This window comes from Phaeodactylum tricornutum, chromosome 23 (genome assembly GCF_000150955.2).
Source record: "Phaeodactylum tricornutum CCAP 1055/1 chromosome 23, whole genome shotgun sequence".
Lineage (NCBI taxonomy): Eukaryota > Bacillariophyta > Bacillariophyceae > Surirellales > Neidiaceae > Phaeodactylum > Phaeodactylum tricornutum.
This window is the reverse complement of record NC_011691.1, coordinates 253,581-271,337: the sequence shown is the minus strand read 5'-3', so window position 1 is coordinate 271,337 and position 17,757 is coordinate 253,581. Positions and strand designations below refer to the sequence as shown.

At 47.2% G+C, this 17,757-nt stretch overlaps 7 protein-coding genes across 7 annotated transcripts; 6 read left to right on the top strand and 1 right to left on the bottom strand.

The window, feature by feature from the left end:
* Window positions 1–349: 349 nt before the first annotated feature.
* Window positions 350–909, top strand: PHATRDRAFT_49636 (predicted protein; the record flags this gene model as incomplete). The annotated part of the gene is made up of 2 exons (XM_002184398.1): window positions 350–526; window positions 622–909. The coding sequence occupies 2 exons, from the start codon at window positions 350–352 to the stop codon at window positions 907–909; spliced, it is 465 nt and encodes a 154-aa protein (XP_002184434.1).
* A 906-nt stretch (window positions 910–1,815) lies between these two features.
* PHATRDRAFT_49635 (predicted protein) lies at window positions 1,816–2,726 on the top strand (the record flags this gene model as incomplete). Its single annotated transcript, XM_002184397.1, has 1 exon — window positions 1,816–2,726. Exon 1 carries the CDS (start codon window positions 2,016–2,018, stop codon window positions 2,724–2,726), a length of 711 nt encoding a protein of 236 aa, XP_002184433.1. The 5' UTR covers window positions 1,816–2,015.
* Window positions 2,727–3,393: 667 nt separating this feature from the next.
* Window positions 3,394–5,335, top strand: PHATRDRAFT_49634 (predicted protein; the record flags this gene model as incomplete). Its single annotated transcript, XM_002184396.1, has 1 exon — window positions 3,394–5,335. The coding sequence occupies exon 1, from the start codon at window positions 3,470–3,472 to the stop codon at window positions 5,333–5,335; it is 1,866 nt and encodes a 621-aa protein (XP_002184432.1). The 5' UTR covers window positions 3,394–3,469.
* A 2,122-nt stretch (window positions 5,336–7,457) lies between these two features.
* Window positions 7,458–9,023, top strand: PHATRDRAFT_49633 (predicted protein; the record flags this gene model as incomplete). Its single annotated transcript, XM_002184395.1, has 1 exon — window positions 7,458–9,023. The coding sequence occupies exon 1, from the start codon at window positions 8,025–8,027 to the stop codon at window positions 9,021–9,023; it is 999 nt and encodes a 332-aa protein (XP_002184431.1). The 5' UTR covers window positions 7,458–8,024.
* Window positions 9,024–9,260: 237 nt separating this feature from the next.
* PHATRDRAFT_49632 (predicted protein) lies at window positions 9,261–10,844 on the bottom strand. The gene has a single exon (XM_002184297.1). The coding sequence runs from the start codon at window positions 10,696–10,698 to the stop codon at window positions 9,436–9,438; it is 1,263 nt and encodes a 420-aa protein (XP_002184333.1). The 5' UTR covers window positions 10,699–10,844; the 3' UTR covers window positions 9,261–9,435.
* A 522-nt stretch (window positions 10,845–11,366) lies between these two features.
* Window positions 11,367–15,584, top strand: PHATRDRAFT_49631 (predicted protein; the record flags this gene model as incomplete). Its single annotated transcript, XM_002184394.1, has 2 exons — window positions 11,367–11,450; window positions 11,512–15,584. The coding sequence occupies 2 exons, from the start codon at window positions 11,367–11,369 to the stop codon at window positions 15,370–15,372; spliced, it is 3,945 nt and encodes a 1,314-aa protein (XP_002184430.1). The 3' UTR covers window positions 15,373–15,584.
* An 857-nt stretch (window positions 15,585–16,441) lies between these two features.
* Window positions 16,442–17,451, top strand: PHATRDRAFT_49630 (predicted protein; the record flags this gene model as incomplete). The annotated part of the gene is made up of 3 exons (XM_002184393.1): window positions 16,442–16,602; window positions 16,691–17,153; window positions 17,209–17,451. The coding sequence occupies 3 exons, from the start codon at window positions 16,442–16,444 to the stop codon at window positions 17,326–17,328; spliced, it is 744 nt and encodes a 247-aa protein (XP_002184429.1). The 3' UTR covers window positions 17,329–17,451.
* Window positions 17,452–17,757: the final 306 nt, after the last annotated feature.

Genomic DNA, 17,757 nt, shown 5'->3' with positions numbered 1-17,757 from the left:
CAAAATGCTGCGTCAAAGTGGGTTTATACAAATCTGCTTTCGAACTCATTGTCAGAACGTTCCCGGTCGTCTTATTTTTAGAAATGGGGGGCAGCCTATCAAGATGAATGTAATAGACAACCTAGAAGTACGACCACCTATTGTGCTTAGAAGAAGCCGAAACAGTTCATTTCATTTTGTCAGAATTCGCTCCATCAACGCTCTAGTAGAGAGGCCATTTCGATCACAACCCCCCAGGATTTACGGAGAATAACAGCAAATTGTAAACAAGGGACCTGTCTTTTTCGCTGTATATTCAAACCTGAAACTGTGCTTGTATTCGTCATAAAAATCGGCTACAATAACGCTCATGGGCTTGCTTTGGTACCCCACCGTCGCTCGTTGCAGCGAACAAGTTGGTAGCTCTCACAACGAGCACGAGGTGCACAACGCTTCCATAGATGCCGAAGGATATGCAGTACGCGCAATTGGCGATCCTCCGAAAGCTGGTAGGGTGGAATCTTTTGAAGAAAAAGCGTGGCGGAAGGTGAGCATGCGACAAGAATGAACGTCGTTTCTTAGGGAGTCTCAAATCTAACGATAAAGTGTGTTGGGCTGATTCCCGCTTTTTCCGCGACACAGTTTCGTAACCAACCGCTGGTTCCGATCGGGTGTATAGCGACAGTATATTTCCTTATGAGCGGCCTCAAATCATTTCAGAAACAAGATCCGGTAAATTCGCAGCGTATGATGAAGTTTCGCGTCATGGGACAATTTGCAACGCTTGTATGCTTTATTGGTTACGCGGGATTGGAAAATTTTGATTGGCGACTAGCGCCTCTGTACCAAGATATCAAGAAAGTTGAAACATCATACAATGAAGAGGAGAAGAAAGAGCACCAGGAGGGTTTAGTTGGAGAGAAAAAGTAGAAATGAATACAACAATAATTGAGATGTATTATTCCTTTCGACAAATCCTGCAGCGGCTGGCTTCAACTGCATTGATCAATGTAAAAACATCCGAATCAAAGCTATGAATATGCATTGTTCTTTTAGCTATGGACACTGTCCAAGATTACGCCCCATGGTTCTTAATTTCATTGACATACCATTTTTCTCCTATGGTTGCATTTCCAGATGCAATACACTTTCTGTGTATATTGGCGTTTCAATGAACATGAAACGGTGATGAGCAAGCCACTACGTATCGAAAAGAGAACGACCTTATAAAAATGATCACAGCCTTGCAAAAATTCAAGCATCTAATGTAAAGTGCCGTTCTTCACTTTCGAAAACCTCGTCGTTTTCCATGTGTAGGAAGCAATAAAGATTGGCTTTTAATGGTTACAGTAAACATAAAGAGCTGTCAGTGAGAAAACAAACAGACAGAGAATTGTATGACGAAAAGGCTTGACAGCTACTTTTCATGAAAAGAGATAGGTTAAGGGAAGGTAGGACGCACATATTTGTTGAAATCTCGACCCTCTCCGTTCATTTCACGTAGAATAACAGTTAGGTGGTCATGTTCCTTCCAAACTCTAGTTCTCATTATGGCCTTTTGACCTATTTTCTAATTTATTTTCGCACAATCAACTTTGTTTATTTCGATTGCACATTCTCGCTAACATTCACTCTGGCGCCAAAGAATCTTTTTTGAACTTCACTTGCTTCATCGCACATAGTCTTACTTTTCGAATTAGATAATTCTCATCAAATTTTAACACATAGTTTCCGCTCCACGTCAGTGAGACGCTCGTCCGTTTGTTCCTTATTCTGTTCGAAGTACGGATGCATGACTGAAGGTCATATCACGACACATATTATTTACCGTACAATATAATTTCTTCAAAAATCATCGTTAGCATCGAAATCTTCACCGTCAACACAGCAGCTATATCAAATTTGATGAGGAGGGCGAAAAACCAGCCATTCATAGATTTTACGTCACCGCTTTGTTCGTCGGAGCGGAGTATATAATTGCAGTAAGAAAGAGGATACGGAAAGAGGTTCAAAAGATCAAAGCAATCGCCCCCACAATGATCGATAGCAGAGAAAAAAGTCATGGCCTGTCCTTTCGAGCTGAGCGTCTAGATGTCATGAACGAGACTGAGTGTCTGGCTGCTGCAAAATTAATAGCGGAAGCCATGTGCTTCGATTCGGCTTGGGCATACATTTTTGGTAAGGGAAACACTGAAGCTTTAGAATGGCTAATTTATCGCAATCTTTGGGTGCACAAAGGCGAGACTATTGTTTATCGGTCAACAGCACGCAAATCGAAGGAAGCGAAGAACGAAATCATCGGCACGTGTACCATATCGCCACCTGCCAAAAAAATGGCTTCAACATGGGAAAAGATAAAGCTAGGACTGTTCAAGCTCCCGTTCTTGTTTGGCTTTGATTCTTTGCATCGGTTGATGGAGGTAGATTCTTTTTTCCAAAAACATTCCGTATATGCCCGCAATCAGCAAACCGCAAATCTACCCATGTATAATCTTCACATGATGGCCGTGCGAAAAGAACTTCGAGGGAAAGGGTATGGATCAAAAATTATCAAGGACTGTCTGGAGCACCAATGCGGTGATGGCTTGCCGGGGAGGAACTTTAGCGTTGCCCTCAATACCCAGACTGATAGGAATGTCGTATTCTATCAGAGGCTGGGTTTTACCATCCTGCAATCCAACATCTTCTGTGGGGGCCCTGCAGAAGGAGGATTTCGATCAACAATTATGGAGTATAAGCCTTCCTAGATGTACACTGTACGTTAGGCAATTGACATGTTTTAAAGTAGAATTTCAAAGCATAAACCACATTATTAGGATGCAAAAGTAAGCTGATGTCAGCTGGACTTCAGATAGCTCACTAACAACTTTGCGTTCGATCCTCAAAAAGTTAGTGCGCCCAGCGGGATTTGAACCCGCGCCCACGAAACGTGGAGTGCATCTTAAGTGCAACGTCTTAGACCTCTCGACCATAGACGCATGTTGTCGTGCCACAAAGGAATGCAGCGTTAATTTAGCAGGTAATTATAGTAAATATATAATTGATTTAATTTCTTTTTTTTTCTTTTCTTACGTAAATCCGACTTCCATGAACTGTGAGATTGGATGCCCCGGGGTTTGTACCAAATTAACAGTAACATTAAAGAGCAATCGCGTCTTTCTTTGAATCCAGTAGTTGACTGTGAGAATGACTTCACGGTGGTGTGGTTACCTTTGACTGTGATAGAAAACAAATACCGTTGTTGTGTAGTCAAAAAGTCAACACTATCGGATCTAGTATAAGGTAATGAGTTGACTATCAGTACGGATTCTACATATACTATATGACGTCAGCAAATCAACTCCTCAAGGTGTCAAAGATACCCTCACGTTCCGTCTCGTTTTGGTGGGGCTTGCGACGCAGCATACGCCCTCTCGCGAGCCGGTAAGCAGCAAATGGACCCCATGAACATATCTACAAGCCTTCTCCTGCGTCATTCACTCGTTAGAACATGGCGAAGCGAAAGATTGGCAGCGGTCGGGCATGTCAAGCATTAGCGGCTGCCTTTCTGGTGAGCACTCCCGCGGCTGCGGCTTTTGCTACGGCGTCTCTCTGCATTACGGCATCACCGTGTAGGTTTACTTCTACACGAAGTCTCTCCAGCTATCCTACAGATGAGGGTGCTGCGGAATCTCAGGCGAATGACAAACTCTCCAGACTCAAAGACATGCTGCAGCAGACATCGTCGGAGGATTACCATGGAGTAAGGGAAAATTCCCCGATTGCGAATGGGGACTTAAAAGTATCGTCAGCCATGGGCGAGGATCTAGTCGACAGCATGCCAGAGCTCTCGTCGCAGGGCCTCTACCAAATCTTTAGCCAAAAGCAGCATAACGCTTTGCTGGAAGCAAATCCAGACAAGCTTATTGTCGTCAAATTTAAAGCTTCCTACTGCCGGGCTTGTGCAGCGTTGGATCCGAAATTTCTTATGGTCCGGAACGATGAGAAGTTGGCTCATTTGCCTATCGTTTGGGCCGAGTTCACCGCGACTTTGGACACCAAAGGCTTTTTTCGCCGACTAGGTGTCCTTTCATTACCAACTGTACAATTCTACGACGGTGATGCTGGCCTCGTTGAGAATTTTCCATGCGGTCCGGCGAACTTTCCCAAACTTCAACAAAAACTAGCTCAATTCCTCAATCGCCGAGTGGACCCAGACTCGTTTCAGCTGAAACCGCGAAATCCAGAAGATGGAACGCCCACTATTCCGCGCAGAAGTCGTGATATCCGAATAGGAGATGAACTTATAATGCAGGAGCACGTTGACTTTCTACGCAATGATCTTTCCTTTTTTCAAGCCCTCACGGACGATGAGTTCGTGACAATGATTTCTAAAGCGCGCCTGGAAACTTTCTTACCCGGCGATGTTATAATTCGCCAAGGATTACCCGGCAAAACCTTTTATGTACTCAAATCTGGGGCAGTAGAGATGTACATCCGCAGCAAGTTTGATGATCCCATCTCAACTCCGGCTTGGTATTTGGGTGCTGTGGTCAACCAACTGGGCAAGTTTGACTACTTTGGGGAGCGCGCGCTTTCTACTGGAGAGCCCTACCGTGCTAGTGTCCGTGTATTGGAAAAATGTCGTTGTTTTGCGTTCAGCGTAGAAGACATTCCTGACAGCTCCATTCTGAGTCTGAAACGTCGGGCTACTCGATCCATGATTGCTAAACTAACGGAACGCTACGAACTCCCGGAAGACTATTATAAGCCAACATATGTTTCGCAGGAAAAGCAAAAGGACGAGAACATTTTGGAACTTCTCGTGCGCTTTAAACAGATTCGCCAGGCGGCCAAGTGTTTAGAATACGTCTTGAAAGCCGAGCCACTTTTCGGAGACGAAGGCGAGATTGTCCGTCGCAGTCTTCTTGCTTCCAAGTTGACCCCCTCACAACGACAGGATTTTATCGATGTGTTTAACATTGCAGATAACAAAGGGTCTGGTAAAATTAGTATTCTCGAACTCCGACGATTCATGCAAGGGGCCCGTAAGAAGTCGACAAACGATGAACTCCTCGAAATGATTCACAAGGCGAACCCTAGTATCACCGATAAAACTCTTGAACGTGGCATTTCTTTGGACGAGTTTCTTGGAGTCATGGCGGAAGCCGAATTCTACTATCTCTTCACAGACATTTTTCAAGATTTGGATCCCACGGGTACCGGCTACGTCCGTGCGGGTGATTTGGATGAAGTCTTAGATGGTGTTCGAGATTTGATCAGCAACGATCGAAAGAGTTTGATCGACGTCGAAGATCAAGAAATGCAGGTTGACTACGAACAATTTGCTAAGATGCTACTAGGGGCCGCCTTGTAAGGTTTTTTGAGCTCGTTCATACACAATTGCTGCTTGATCGAATGCGGAATGTTCTTAAGAAGGGTTTTTTCCGGTCGTTACATACGATAGCGTATATCTTTCCAGGCTAGCTACAATAATTGTATTACGTAGAAGCGCTATTACGGCCACATCCCCTGTGCATTGGCTGGCTGCCTGGCGTGAGGATGTTCTTTATAAAAACAAATCGACCATGAGGAATCCTTGTTCTGAAAACACATTCTCTGTGATGCCTGCCTGTACTGCCTGATCGTGTAAAACCTTTTGATAGCCAACTTCTCGATGGACTATAGCAAGTCCCTGAAAGAATTTCAGCTTCATGTTAAATCCATGGAAGAAGCACAGCTTCAGTGTTCAGCGTGAGTATCAATGAAATGTCTTTGGCAATCAATATCTTTGAAGGCGAGGCAAGTTGAATGTCCTTGCTTCCACCGTCATAAATTAAGCAGTGAGGGCGTGAGACGAGAATCGTTGCGGAAGGCGACGATGAGGCATCAGCGCTGGAGCGCTAGACTGTTCTTCAAAGAAAGACTTCCATCGGCATTTCTTGCTCTTATCGACAAAGGTGGCTCTGTGGGATGCTGCATTGGGTCGAATCAAGGGCAAAGGACAATGGCACATGGCATTGTCCGGCGTTACAGAGATCACGGCAGCGCCGCTAGCAAGTCGGAGATCCGCCCAAAAAGTCGCCCGCATATTTAAGTATCTGTATCCGGACGAGGTTATGAAATTTGTGAGACAACGCAGCCAACGTTTAAGCTGGTTGCTCTACAGAGAAGACACTTTTTTACTAGTAATTTTGAAAATGTTTCTGATTTTTCTGAATGATGACCATAATAACCCCCGAACTCCCACATTTTTAGTCTAATCAAAAAATGAAACAGTCATATAGTGACCAGCGACTAATAATTCTTTGTTCTACTAGCTCTGATGGATATACTAGGTAGTATTGTCGACTTTCGAGCGACAGGAATGAGAGTCACAATCCATTTTGGTAGAAATAAGTGTAGAATGACATTTTACACTTAGTTATGAAGTATATCAAAATGACTTTAACGGGAAACCGCTCTCATAGCAAATAGCCGCAGATTGTTTCACTTTCAAGGTTTGTTCCTCACTGGGATACAATTGATACATTCAGAAGCTTTTTTACCTAGACAACCCAGTAAAAGCAGTGATACAGATGATTCATAGGTATATGAGTAGTTCCGCTGTTTCGCAGTGAAATGAAAGGGACATTCCTACATCCCAGTGAAAGGATGAAGCAATACGCTTTTTCTGCCGGCGGTTTTCACTTCGTATGTGGAGATCAGTTAGAAATGTCCATTGCTTTGAGACCTGAGAAATGTAAATGGGAGAGCAATTTCGACACAGAATAAAGACTCGTCATCCTAATAAGAGTTACTAACAGTAACAAAAAATGCAAAAGGTTGCTATTTTTCTGCAATCGTATTGTTTACTGTCAGTGTAGGCTGAACCGACTTGGCGTTCTGTAGACTGTGGACAAACTTTTTGTCCACTGATGTCCTTTTGCCCTGGGTATTCGATTTTACCCCACCACATCTCCGGAAGGTCGTTGTACAACTCGGATTCCTTGTTTTTTTTTGTTTTCTACCAGTATGGTTTGCAAATTGAAGAACAACGAATACAACTGGAAAATAGCAAATGTAAAGCCAATTCTGGGCTTGCCTTACATTAGCAGATTCACAAACAGGAAACAGATTTTAAGTTTTAACTTTATATATTTTAAATCTTTCTCCCGGGAAGAATTACCTCGGTATGTTTTGGAATATCTATTGAAGAACACAAAACGACGATGGAGATCACAGATGAGGAAAACGATGAACTACGAAGACTATGAGTCTACATTGTACTCTTGTATAGGGACTGTGGGTCTGTGATTCGTTGTGTGTGGGACGGAAGCGACTTGGCTTTTAGTAGTAGGCGATTGAACTTCTGGTGAGACGTTGTCCTTACCAGGAGTTGGATCAACAATATCACCACACGGCTCCAAGCAAACATAATTCTCTGTCGAATGCAAAACCGTCTTCGTTGACTGTGAGCTCGAAACACGCCATTCTTAGTCTGTACATCGCTGTTCAATCATCCATTGTGCATGTACATATGCATATGCATCTTCCCCCTCCAACGTTGACAGGGGAGAGATTGGATTTACCCGTGTTCAGATTGATTGAGGAGTCACAGTGCTGGTCAACCTTGCGATAACTGTCAGTCTTTTGCACCAACTTTTGAATTTTTCTTTGCTTTCTCGGAACTGTACTTTTCGGTGGCACTGGCAGCTACCGAAGTTCGCGAAGGTTGGTAGATGTACTACGTTTTAGGAAAACCCTCGTAGCTTTTGTTTAAATGAAGATTTTGCCAATGCGAGAGCGAGTAACTTCACTAACTTACGGTAAAATGAAGCGACCTCGAGGTGGATGCTTAGCTTTCGCGCCGATGACTATTTGTTTCGCATGGTGCCCATCATCCGTCAACGCCTATCCAATTCGAATCGTCTCACAATTAGGGCTCTCCAAGTCTACAGCATCGTCCCCTTCCCATCGGAATCGGGGAAACCGAGTCCCCCGATGGACTGTCGAGGACCGTAAGTGCACTATTCACCGGAAGGAAGGACTGGAAACGTGCGAAATCTTCGTCGTCAGCGTTAAGGATGGCATTAATGCCTTTACCAACGGACGAAGTTCAGCGTCTGATAGCTGTCGGCGCCCCAACCGCGATCCAATACTCAACCTATTGGGGTCGGACAGCCCAAGAACAATACGGCCGTGTGTTAGAATCCGCGATAGTCAGCTTTCTTGGTGTTAGCTTCTCATACTTTATGAGCTTTGTTGTGGGTGGCTTCGTTGCAACTATCTTTGGCAGTTTGTTTCTTTTCTGGGGGATTCTGTCTCCTGAACTCAAAGCCTATCAGCGCAACTGGGAATTTCTTGGTGGACGCGAGCTGGTAGATCCTTGGGGTGTCCGAGAGTCTGGTCGCGATCCAGAAGATGCCGGTTTGTACGGAGCTCTCTTTCTGGGGTACATTGCGGATGTTTGTGTCGTTGAAGACGCCACTACCTACTCATACGAGTACGACTTGGCCGAATTCGCGGATTATAATATGAACGATGACGAGCTAGAGAAGTATACCGGTCGACCGTATCTACTCCGATTATTGGTGGCAGACAAAAGTGTCAACGGGCAAGACCGAGATGATATTGGAGGGGGGCGGGAGCTTCAAGTGCACGCTCGATTGTCGGACGAATACTTGGACGTTCGACGAGGAATGCCTGTGTCAGGCATTCTTTTAAGCACGTCCCCCCGCTTTGATCGGTTGGCGGCCATTACTGATCTGTTTGTCCCAGATGCTGGATGCTGGATTGGAGACTACCCATACCTGAATCGAGCGGAAGTTGAAGACTTGCTAGCTAGAGATGACGAAATTTGGGATCTTTTGCAACTTGAATCCAATCTGGAAATAGATTCCTATGACAATCAAGGAACAAGCAGAACCGAAACGGGCATAGCGACAGAGAATGCTGGGCGAGATTCGGGCTATAATGCTGGTATAAAAAAGCGTTTCGATGTGGATGATACGTTTGAATCCTTCAATGCAGGTTCGTCGTGGAAGAACACGGAAGATGGTTCAAGCACTTGGACGAGTCGGTAGTGAGGGTGAAGTTTGGCAATTGAAATTCTTTGTTTTGGTCATGATCGACAAACAGCTCCGCCTTGCAGGAGGAGTGCTAGTGCGGGGGCAAGGATAGGCGACTACCGGGTGCGAATTGCTGTAAAGGAACAAATTAAATCTTAATGCGGAAGATTCTTGCTAGGCGTCGCTTCTAATGCGATCTATTTGACGCTAAGGTTACATCTGCAACAAAGTCTACGCATGCCATCGGTTTTCTGCTATGTAAAAACAGATCCTATTCCACCAATTATGTATTATTCCGTAAAAGACTTGATATGGTTGGTGCTCGCATCAATCAATGCGTTGTCGAGGCTAACAACGTATGCCCCCACATGTAGGATCCGCCAATACAAACCCAAATATATGGCAACAGTGACTGTTGGAGCTTCGTTCATCTACGACTATTGTTACTGCTGTCCAGAAGTACTTGATTGATTTTGATAAGATGCGCCCGGACCAGAAACTGCTTTTTGGCGAGTTTCCGTACCTGTTTGAGATGGGCCACGGCGTCAAGCTTGCCCGCGTACAGACCACGGTCGAGAAAATAGAGTACATCCGTCAACGCCGCGTTTTCGGCTGCCAGAGCCACCATTTGTGCGTGCAGCGCACTGGCCGGCTTCACCAGCTCGTCAGCCGGTACAGCCTCGGCCTCCAAGGACTCGGTCAGCCTTTCTTCGTGCGCCCGTACCGAAGCTTGTATAGCAATGGTTTTCTCACGTGTCGTGGACAAATGCCCTTCCAAGGTCTCCTTCTGTTTTTCCAGGGCTTTGATTTGCGCGTCAATCTTGCTTTCTGCATGGACCAACGACTGTTTATGACGCTCATCCGCTTGTACTTGCTGTTGTGTTTGTTTGGAGAGTTCCACAAAATGGCGTTGGGTCTTGAAAGTCAATTTTTGGCGCAATTGGTCGGTTTTGGTATCTTCCCAAGCTTGTTGCGCCAACCGTTGGACTTCGCGTTCTTGTTCTGCTTGTGCGGCCCGTCGGGCGGCGGCGACTGCCGCATTGGCTTCGGCAGCATCCTGCGCCAGCCTACGCTCGGCCTCCATTTCCCGTTGACGTTGTTCGCGTTGAAAACTACTGCTCCTAGTGTGATTGCTATTCGTTGTTGTTGTTGTTGTTGTACTCCTACTACTCCGTGTATCGTTGTGGATGGTCGCAGCGGCGTAGGCTGGTGGCGGTGGCGGCGTAACGGCGGCGGGTGCGCGGGAAAAGACTGGCGGGTCCGCAGAAAAAACCGAACTCATTTGAATGACCAATTCCACCAAATTGTGTTGTTGCGGTGTCCATTCGTGCAAATAGGGCAAATAGACTTTCCCATCCGACGCCACGTGCCGATGATTTTCTTTCAGATACATGTGATCGGCCAAACGCACGTAACATACGGGTGGACGTTGGGGGTAGCCTCCGGGTAGGTAGACGTCCATCAGCAGTTGGTACGTCGTGCCACGAAAGTCCATGGCGATCGTGCCCTGCAAAACCAACACGGTGGAATGGGAACCCTTGTCTTCGTACAGTTCCGACGCAATGGGAGTCAAGTGCTCCCCGACGCTCGATCGCAACACCGCCGTGGCGTCCCGATCCACCCGTGCCGGATCGCGGTAGAGTCCACCTAAACGAGAAAGCTGCCGCGTCACCCGCGGATCGTTCACCATGGGGAATCGTGGAGATTAGGGAATTTTCGCCAACGGAACTATCCAAAGTGCGTTGGGAGATGCGGTATCTAGTAGAGTAGACACCCTATGGATGATGACCTGTCGGGAAACAGGAGGAAGAGAGGGGACCACAACAACAACAACAATCAGGAATGTACCAATGAATTCGGATTCGCGAGCTCCGCTGTTGTCGCTGCTGTGTGAGTCGCGCAGACTATTCACGAATCCAAAACAGAGAGCCAAAAGGAACAACACTCGGGATTCCAACGTGGTCCCCCACCGTAGTACTAACCGAGCCCGACGATGCTTAACTTCGCTGAGCAGACGGGAAGCGGTGCTGTCATCGTGGTGTGGTCGTTCCTACCGAGGTGAGATTAGTCATTCTATAATAAATCTGATTTCAAAGACAGTGTTCGGTACTTATTGTAATTAGAGAGAATTCCTGTTCGAATCCAAGGCCAGCCGAAACGTCGGCCGAAGAGACATTTCCGTCTCGCGATGCCACCTGTGTGGGCTTGGTACACCATGAGATAGGGGTTCCGGTGGGACACTCTTGTGTATTCACGTGCCGCTCTCATTCTTTACTACGTCATCAGTCTAGTCACTTCAACAGTTTGACTCACCGTGTACGCATCAATGCGTCGGAGTCCCAGTCGGCGGCACGCATCATGGACTGGTACGACCCCGGGATCGCCGCACGGGCCTCGGATCCGGAGTTCACGATGGCCGATGCGGATTTGGCACTGGTTGCCGTACGTACTCGCCGGTTTGGCCACGATACTGGTCGGATGGAATCTGTACACGGGGCATCAGGTGGTTGGACGACAACCCCCGTTCCCGCCGGACTTTGCCGTCTTGACGCCACCGGTACAACCCACACGAGAGTGGTTCGTTCCTCTCGATACGCACTCGCTCCCCTCCACTACTAGTACTACTGCTGCTAGTAGTAGCAGTACTAAGACTGCTGCTACCACCGTGGGGTTGGACAACGCCATTGCACGACAGCAAGCTCTACCGATAGTATTGTCGGAAACGAATCCTGTCGGAACCAATAGCACTCTCGAGTCCACGGACGACCCCAACGTCCTTCCCGATCGCGTTCCCACACACACTGCGTGCGACGGCTACGACGGCGTCTACCACATTGCCATGGGCGACATTGGTGGTGCCGGAGGTACCATTTTCTTTCAATTCGTTCTCGGACAGGCTCTGTACGCGCATCGGCACAATCTGCAACCCTGGGTCTTTCTCAATAACGTCAGTCACATTGTTTACGACCCGCTCGTGCACGGTGACCCGACGGCACCGGGAGTCTCCCTTACGGCCCAGGTGGGACGCAACGCCACGTACCAGTACCGACCCATTCGGCACCGACGAGATACCTACCCCGGTCCCCCCGACGCCGACGTCCCGGTACAATCCCAAACACTGTCGTTCGAAGGAACGGGTGTGTGGGAACACTACTTTGAACCCCTCTCGGAATTCGTACCGGGCGATCGTTCCTGCGTAGACAAACTCTACGTCACCATGGATCTTTACTTGATCACTCCCGGCCTACACGGATTCACGTCCTGGGCACCGCGTTGTTGGCGCTATCAGTATCTCCCGGATTACATTACCAAGCCGCACATTCCGATTACCGAATGGTTGGAGCCGCAGCGGGCCATGGGCCACGATGCGGTACAACGATTCCTGAAACCACGGTCGTACCTACTGCACGCTGCTCACCAAGCCAATCCGGACTGCTCCGTACGGAATGCCTGTTTGGGCCTGCACATTCGCCATTCCGACAAGGCCGCGGGACGGCGCGTCGTGGCGACGGCGGAATTCCTGCCCTACGCCCAAGCCTTTGTCCACGCCGGTGGACAACACGTCTACGTGGCCACCGACAGTACCCACGTGCTGCAGGAAATCGAACAATCCTGGCCCGCCAGTGTCCGGACTCGGATACGAAATATGGGCAACACCGTCGTGCGTTCCAGCGACGAAAAGGCCGTTTTTGATATCGCCTCACATCATCGGACCAATCAAGAAATTATCGTTGAAATATACGCGCTGAGCCAGTGCCAATTTCTGGTGCACGGTTTCAGTGCCGTATCCGAATCGGCGATCTGGATCAACCTGAATTTGCACGTACAGTCCGTCAACTTGGAAGATACGGAGCGAATTCAACCGCCAACCTTTGGAACGATGGTACAAATGGTTCTCCGTGGCGAAGAGCAGAGTCATTTGCCTAGGCCAATGCGTACGGAGGAGTGGTGGAATACAGAAGGAGAATCAACCGAACCCCATCGTGTCGTACACACAGCATGTGACGGGTACGATGGGATCCTCCATATTTCCGCCGTCGGGAATGATCAGAGTGCTGGTGGGGCATTCTTCACCTCGGTCTTGAACCAGCTGATCTATGCAGAGCAACACAATCTCAAACCATGGGTTCACTTGGACCCGAATGCGTCCACGTTAGTCTATGACGAATCTGTACATAACAAAACACCACCGTTCGCCCCCTTCGAAATGATGCGTGGAATAGAGATAGCAGTGATCGAAGGACCGGAGATGGTACCCACTAGAGCTGGGGACGGAGGCAATCCTCCGGAGCTGTACCAAATGAAACAGTACTATCCGGGTGCTCCGGACCTACCCGAAAATCAGACGCTCAAGCTGCTACGCATGAGCTTTCCGGGTATGGGTGTTTGGGAAAGCTATTTCTTGCCCGTCTCAGACTTCGTGCCAGGCGACGTGTCTTGCAGGGTGAAACCCATCCTCACAATGAACGAAAGGATGGTTGATCCTGGGTTGATATCCTTCAGTCCACAGTCCGTTCGGGCGTGGCAGTACAACAGTGTCAGCGATGGGCTTTGGAATCCTGACGGAAAGTCGATGAAAGACTGGTACAAGTCTATGCGAGAAAAGGGTGCCGAGTTGGTGAAACGATACTATCGATTCCAGCCGCATATTGTTCGAAAGGCCACAGAAGTGAATCCTGTGGAATCCGGCAAGCCGTGTCTCGCAGTCCATCTAAGAAAAGCTGACAAGCATGGCCATCATCGCGCGCCAGTGTCGACTAAGAGGTTTCTAGAATACATCAGAGCCTTTCTAGATGTCGGGGGTAGGCATGTGTACATTGCATCCGACTCGCACAGGGCGATGCAATATGTCAAGAAGAAACTTTTGCTAGATGACAACACTGTCATCCACTCGCAAGGGGAGTATGTGGTACGCTCGTACAAGGCATGGCCGGCTCATTTCATGGAAAGTCATCATCGTGTAAATAGCGAGGCTCTGGTAGACGCACTTGCGATGTCCAAGTGCGACTTGCTACTTCATGGACATAGCACTCTATCGGAGGCGGCGATCTATCTCAACCCTTTACTTCACGACAGGAGTGTCAACTTAGAAGACCCAGATCGTGTAACCCCAGAGGAGTTTGGGAGCATGTTCAAGCATATACTGGTAGAAACCAGCGTACAAAGTGACGTCGAAGAGCAGCGGTATGCTGCCACGGAAGGAGATGACGTAGAAGGTCAAGGTTCCGTCATTAGCATTGACCTACAAGGATCGTTGATTGTCTCTACGCTTTCAAAACGCCGGTGTCGGACGAATGCAGTCATCTATCTCGCCCAAAAGACTCATTCAAGCTACGGACGCGACAGCTACGGTAATTTGCTGATGTCTTTGGATCTCCTACACGACAATTATTTGTCTATCAACGACCACCTTGACAATACCGATATCTATATATTTCATACCGGAGACTTCAACAGTACCGACTTGCAAGCCTTGGAGAAACGATATGGTTCGTCGTATCAAGGTGCACTTCATCTAGTAGATTTATCTAACTCAACTTTCTGGGCGCGACCATCCCATAACCTCAATGATGACCCCACAACGTGGTACGCCTACCCTCTGTTCTCGGAGGGCTATCGTCGGATGATGCACTGGTATGCAATTGATGTATGGGAGTTTTTCGCCAAGTGGAACAAGAAAACTGGTTGTCGTTATCGATACTTGTTTCGTTTAGACGAAGATTCTTTCATTCACTCGGCTATTCGATACGATATTTTTGACTTTGTGCGCTCGAACAACTACGTTTACGGGTATCGCATGTGCGCATACGAAATGGCAGTAACGCGAAGGATGTGGACCATGTGGAGAAACCGTCACACAAAGTTTGTCCCACAAAGACAAATCAAGCCTGAATTGTGTGGCTTTTACAATAATATGTTTGTGGCCGATCTCGAATTCTTTCTATCCCAGGATGTACAAGCTTTCCTTCAATTCATTGATCGTCAAGGTCACATATACCGACGACGATTGGGTGATTTAATGATCCACTCGATGGCTGTATACGGGTTTGCTGAGAAGAATCAAATACACCGGTTTCTGGATTTTACGTACGAACACGTGACAGTCAATCAAACGTCGGGTTGCTTAGCGTGGGGTGGTATACAGGCGGGCTATGACGACCCTCTTGCTATTGACACGCTCAATACATACTATCAGAGCCGTTTGGTTGACAATGGATGTGCGGGCAATGCCACCTTTTTATATGCAGAGGACTTGTCTCCTACGTATGCACATTTTTCAGGAACAACGCGCAGAAAACTGCCTTTGTATACCATCACCGCTGGACGGATTGAGACGCCAGCAATGGGTATTCTTTCTGGCTAACTGTAAGCATTGTTTTCTGTTATGCAAACAAAGTAACATTAGCACAGAATGGACACTACTTTCTACCTGACCTGCAAAAGTTGCCATGCTGAAGGAAACCCGTGCTATCAGGTATCACATTGCAACAAATACTACGAGATGGTCAGGTCATTAGGAAACGCTGGTTTCAGGAATATCCTTCATAGTCTACATCTCTATGAGATTGAACCGTCACGAGAGATGTGTGGCTGCCTCATATGTTGCAGTACATGGCCGGAAGGGCTATCATGGCTTGTTGGCGCATTAGAGAAGATGCACTCCTTGACAGCTCCATCTCGGCGCGAACTTTATTCCTCCAATATCAGCCGGACTGTGTATTGCCAACCAATTCGCTCAACCGATTGCATACAGTAGGCTAGTAAAAAAATAGAATAAAGGTGACGATCGATAAGAAAAGGTCCGCAGTCTCCATGTGAAGCGTGGCTGAAGAATGAATATCACTCATTAGAGATCCGCCGGTGAAACGATCGAAAACGGCTTGGACAAGACTTGTTTAAGGTTAAGCCTTTGTCCGGCGATCTGTAGTAGACCAGGATGGTAGTCTTCCCATGCGTTTTCCCCCTGCCGACGATAGTGAGATTCAGGTCTGGAAAAGCTGATTGGATGAGCGCCTTCGGAGAGGAAGTGCCTGCAACCACCAATGAACTGCGATCGACTTTTTTACAACCCTCGTTTCCATGGTCAAGCTCGAAGTCGACAGTTCGTGGCTTCAAACCAAAAGCCTATTTGTGTGGTATGAAGCGACAAACTAGCCTTGATCATTGACTGTGAAGATGGAAATCTCACATCTGGATAGTGAAAAGGAAAGTCGAGCCAAAAAAAAGGTAATGCTAACTGTGAATGCCTCCGAATTCTACGCAGTGGGTAGCAATGTAAGAGACAGAATATAGGCATAGTAATTGGTCCAAGTTCATGTCACAGATTCATCTTGGCACTCCCGAATATTTCCCATTCACGGGTAACGATTCAACGCGCTCGCACACAATGCTGTAAAAAGAACGACTCTTCGCAGAGCGAGCATTTCCAACCGATGACCATGGTGGCAACATGTCCTGGTTTACGCCAGCTTCACCTCCTTCTAGCTTTCCTGTGTTTAGGAATAGCCGAAGCTTCTTATTCGGTGGATCTTAGAAGTGGTGAGAAAGACTGTTTTTTAATACGAGTACCCGATGATCGGCCCTCTATTATCAGGTGAGTCTTCGCTTAGGGTAGTTGATGTCTTCGGATGAAGCAGTGAACCCGCATGGCAATAACGCATTCCTGACGCAAATGCTTATAGTGGAAATTTTGATCTTTTGGAAGATGAACGTGATATTGAGTTGAACGCTTGGCTAGAAGAGTTTAGCAAGCACTCGTCAGTCTGGCGATCACAATCCGGAGCAATTGAAGATGACTTTTCCGTCACGGTGGCCCCCAAAGGGATTTACGCCTTGTGCTTTAATGCGATTGAGGAAGATGAAGAATACGAAGGCGACAGCATTTCTGTAGGCTTCAACATTCGTCTGCAGGGACTTCCTCGAGCTCTAGAGCCGGAACAGGAAGGACCTGATGCAAGGCGTGCTTTTGACTTAGTCGAATCAGCAGGTATGATCCAGAATGATTGGCAAAATTTGTTAGATCATTTCGACTTTTTGCGGAAAAGGGAGGCAGTGCACACGACCATGACTGAACAGATCCTCAGCCGTGTGATGAGTTGGACCTTGATCGAAGCTGCTTTGGTGATTCTAATGGCGACTGCTCAAGTGATTTATTGGAGAAAATTCTTTGAGCAAAGGCGCTACTTATAGAATTTGCTAGGGTGATCTAGCCAAGTCTTGTGACAATGCTCGAGAATTGCGGTTCCCCGAGAAGAACGTTTTCATCTGGGTCAAACCTGATATTTCTCGTCTGTCGAATAAGACGCCGGATCGTGGCTGACGAAGCGTATTCACGTTCGTATTCTCTCTAAATAGCCGTATGGTTTCCTGCTGAAGAAACTGATCCGAAGGGAAAATAATATTTGATAGCATCGGGTTTCACGGAATGCTTACATTAACAGTTATACTCTTTGCAGCATTCTTTGGTTCTCTCGTTGGTTTTCTCGGTCCAGATCACCTTGGATAGATAAAAAAACGTCTGTAGCTCGTGGGCCGCCACAAAACTCCTAGACGTATATGTTTTACAAATGTCCAGGGAACAACAAGCTTGTTTGTTTGTGATACTGGCGATGGCAAAAATATTCGAAACAAATCCAAAACTGCACGCATTTTTAAAAGTAATGGTCATTTTCGTTTTGGAATAAGGTAGGTCATTGTGACCACCAAAAATTAGCGAACTCGTGACGTGCCTACAGTCCTGGAAGGCATA

Excerpts from the sequence above, each read along its gene's own strand:
- PHATRDRAFT_49632 (XM_002184297.1), bottom strand. The coding sequence starts at position 10,698 with ATGGTGAACGATCCGCGGGTGACGCGGCAGCTTTCTCGTTTAGGTGGA.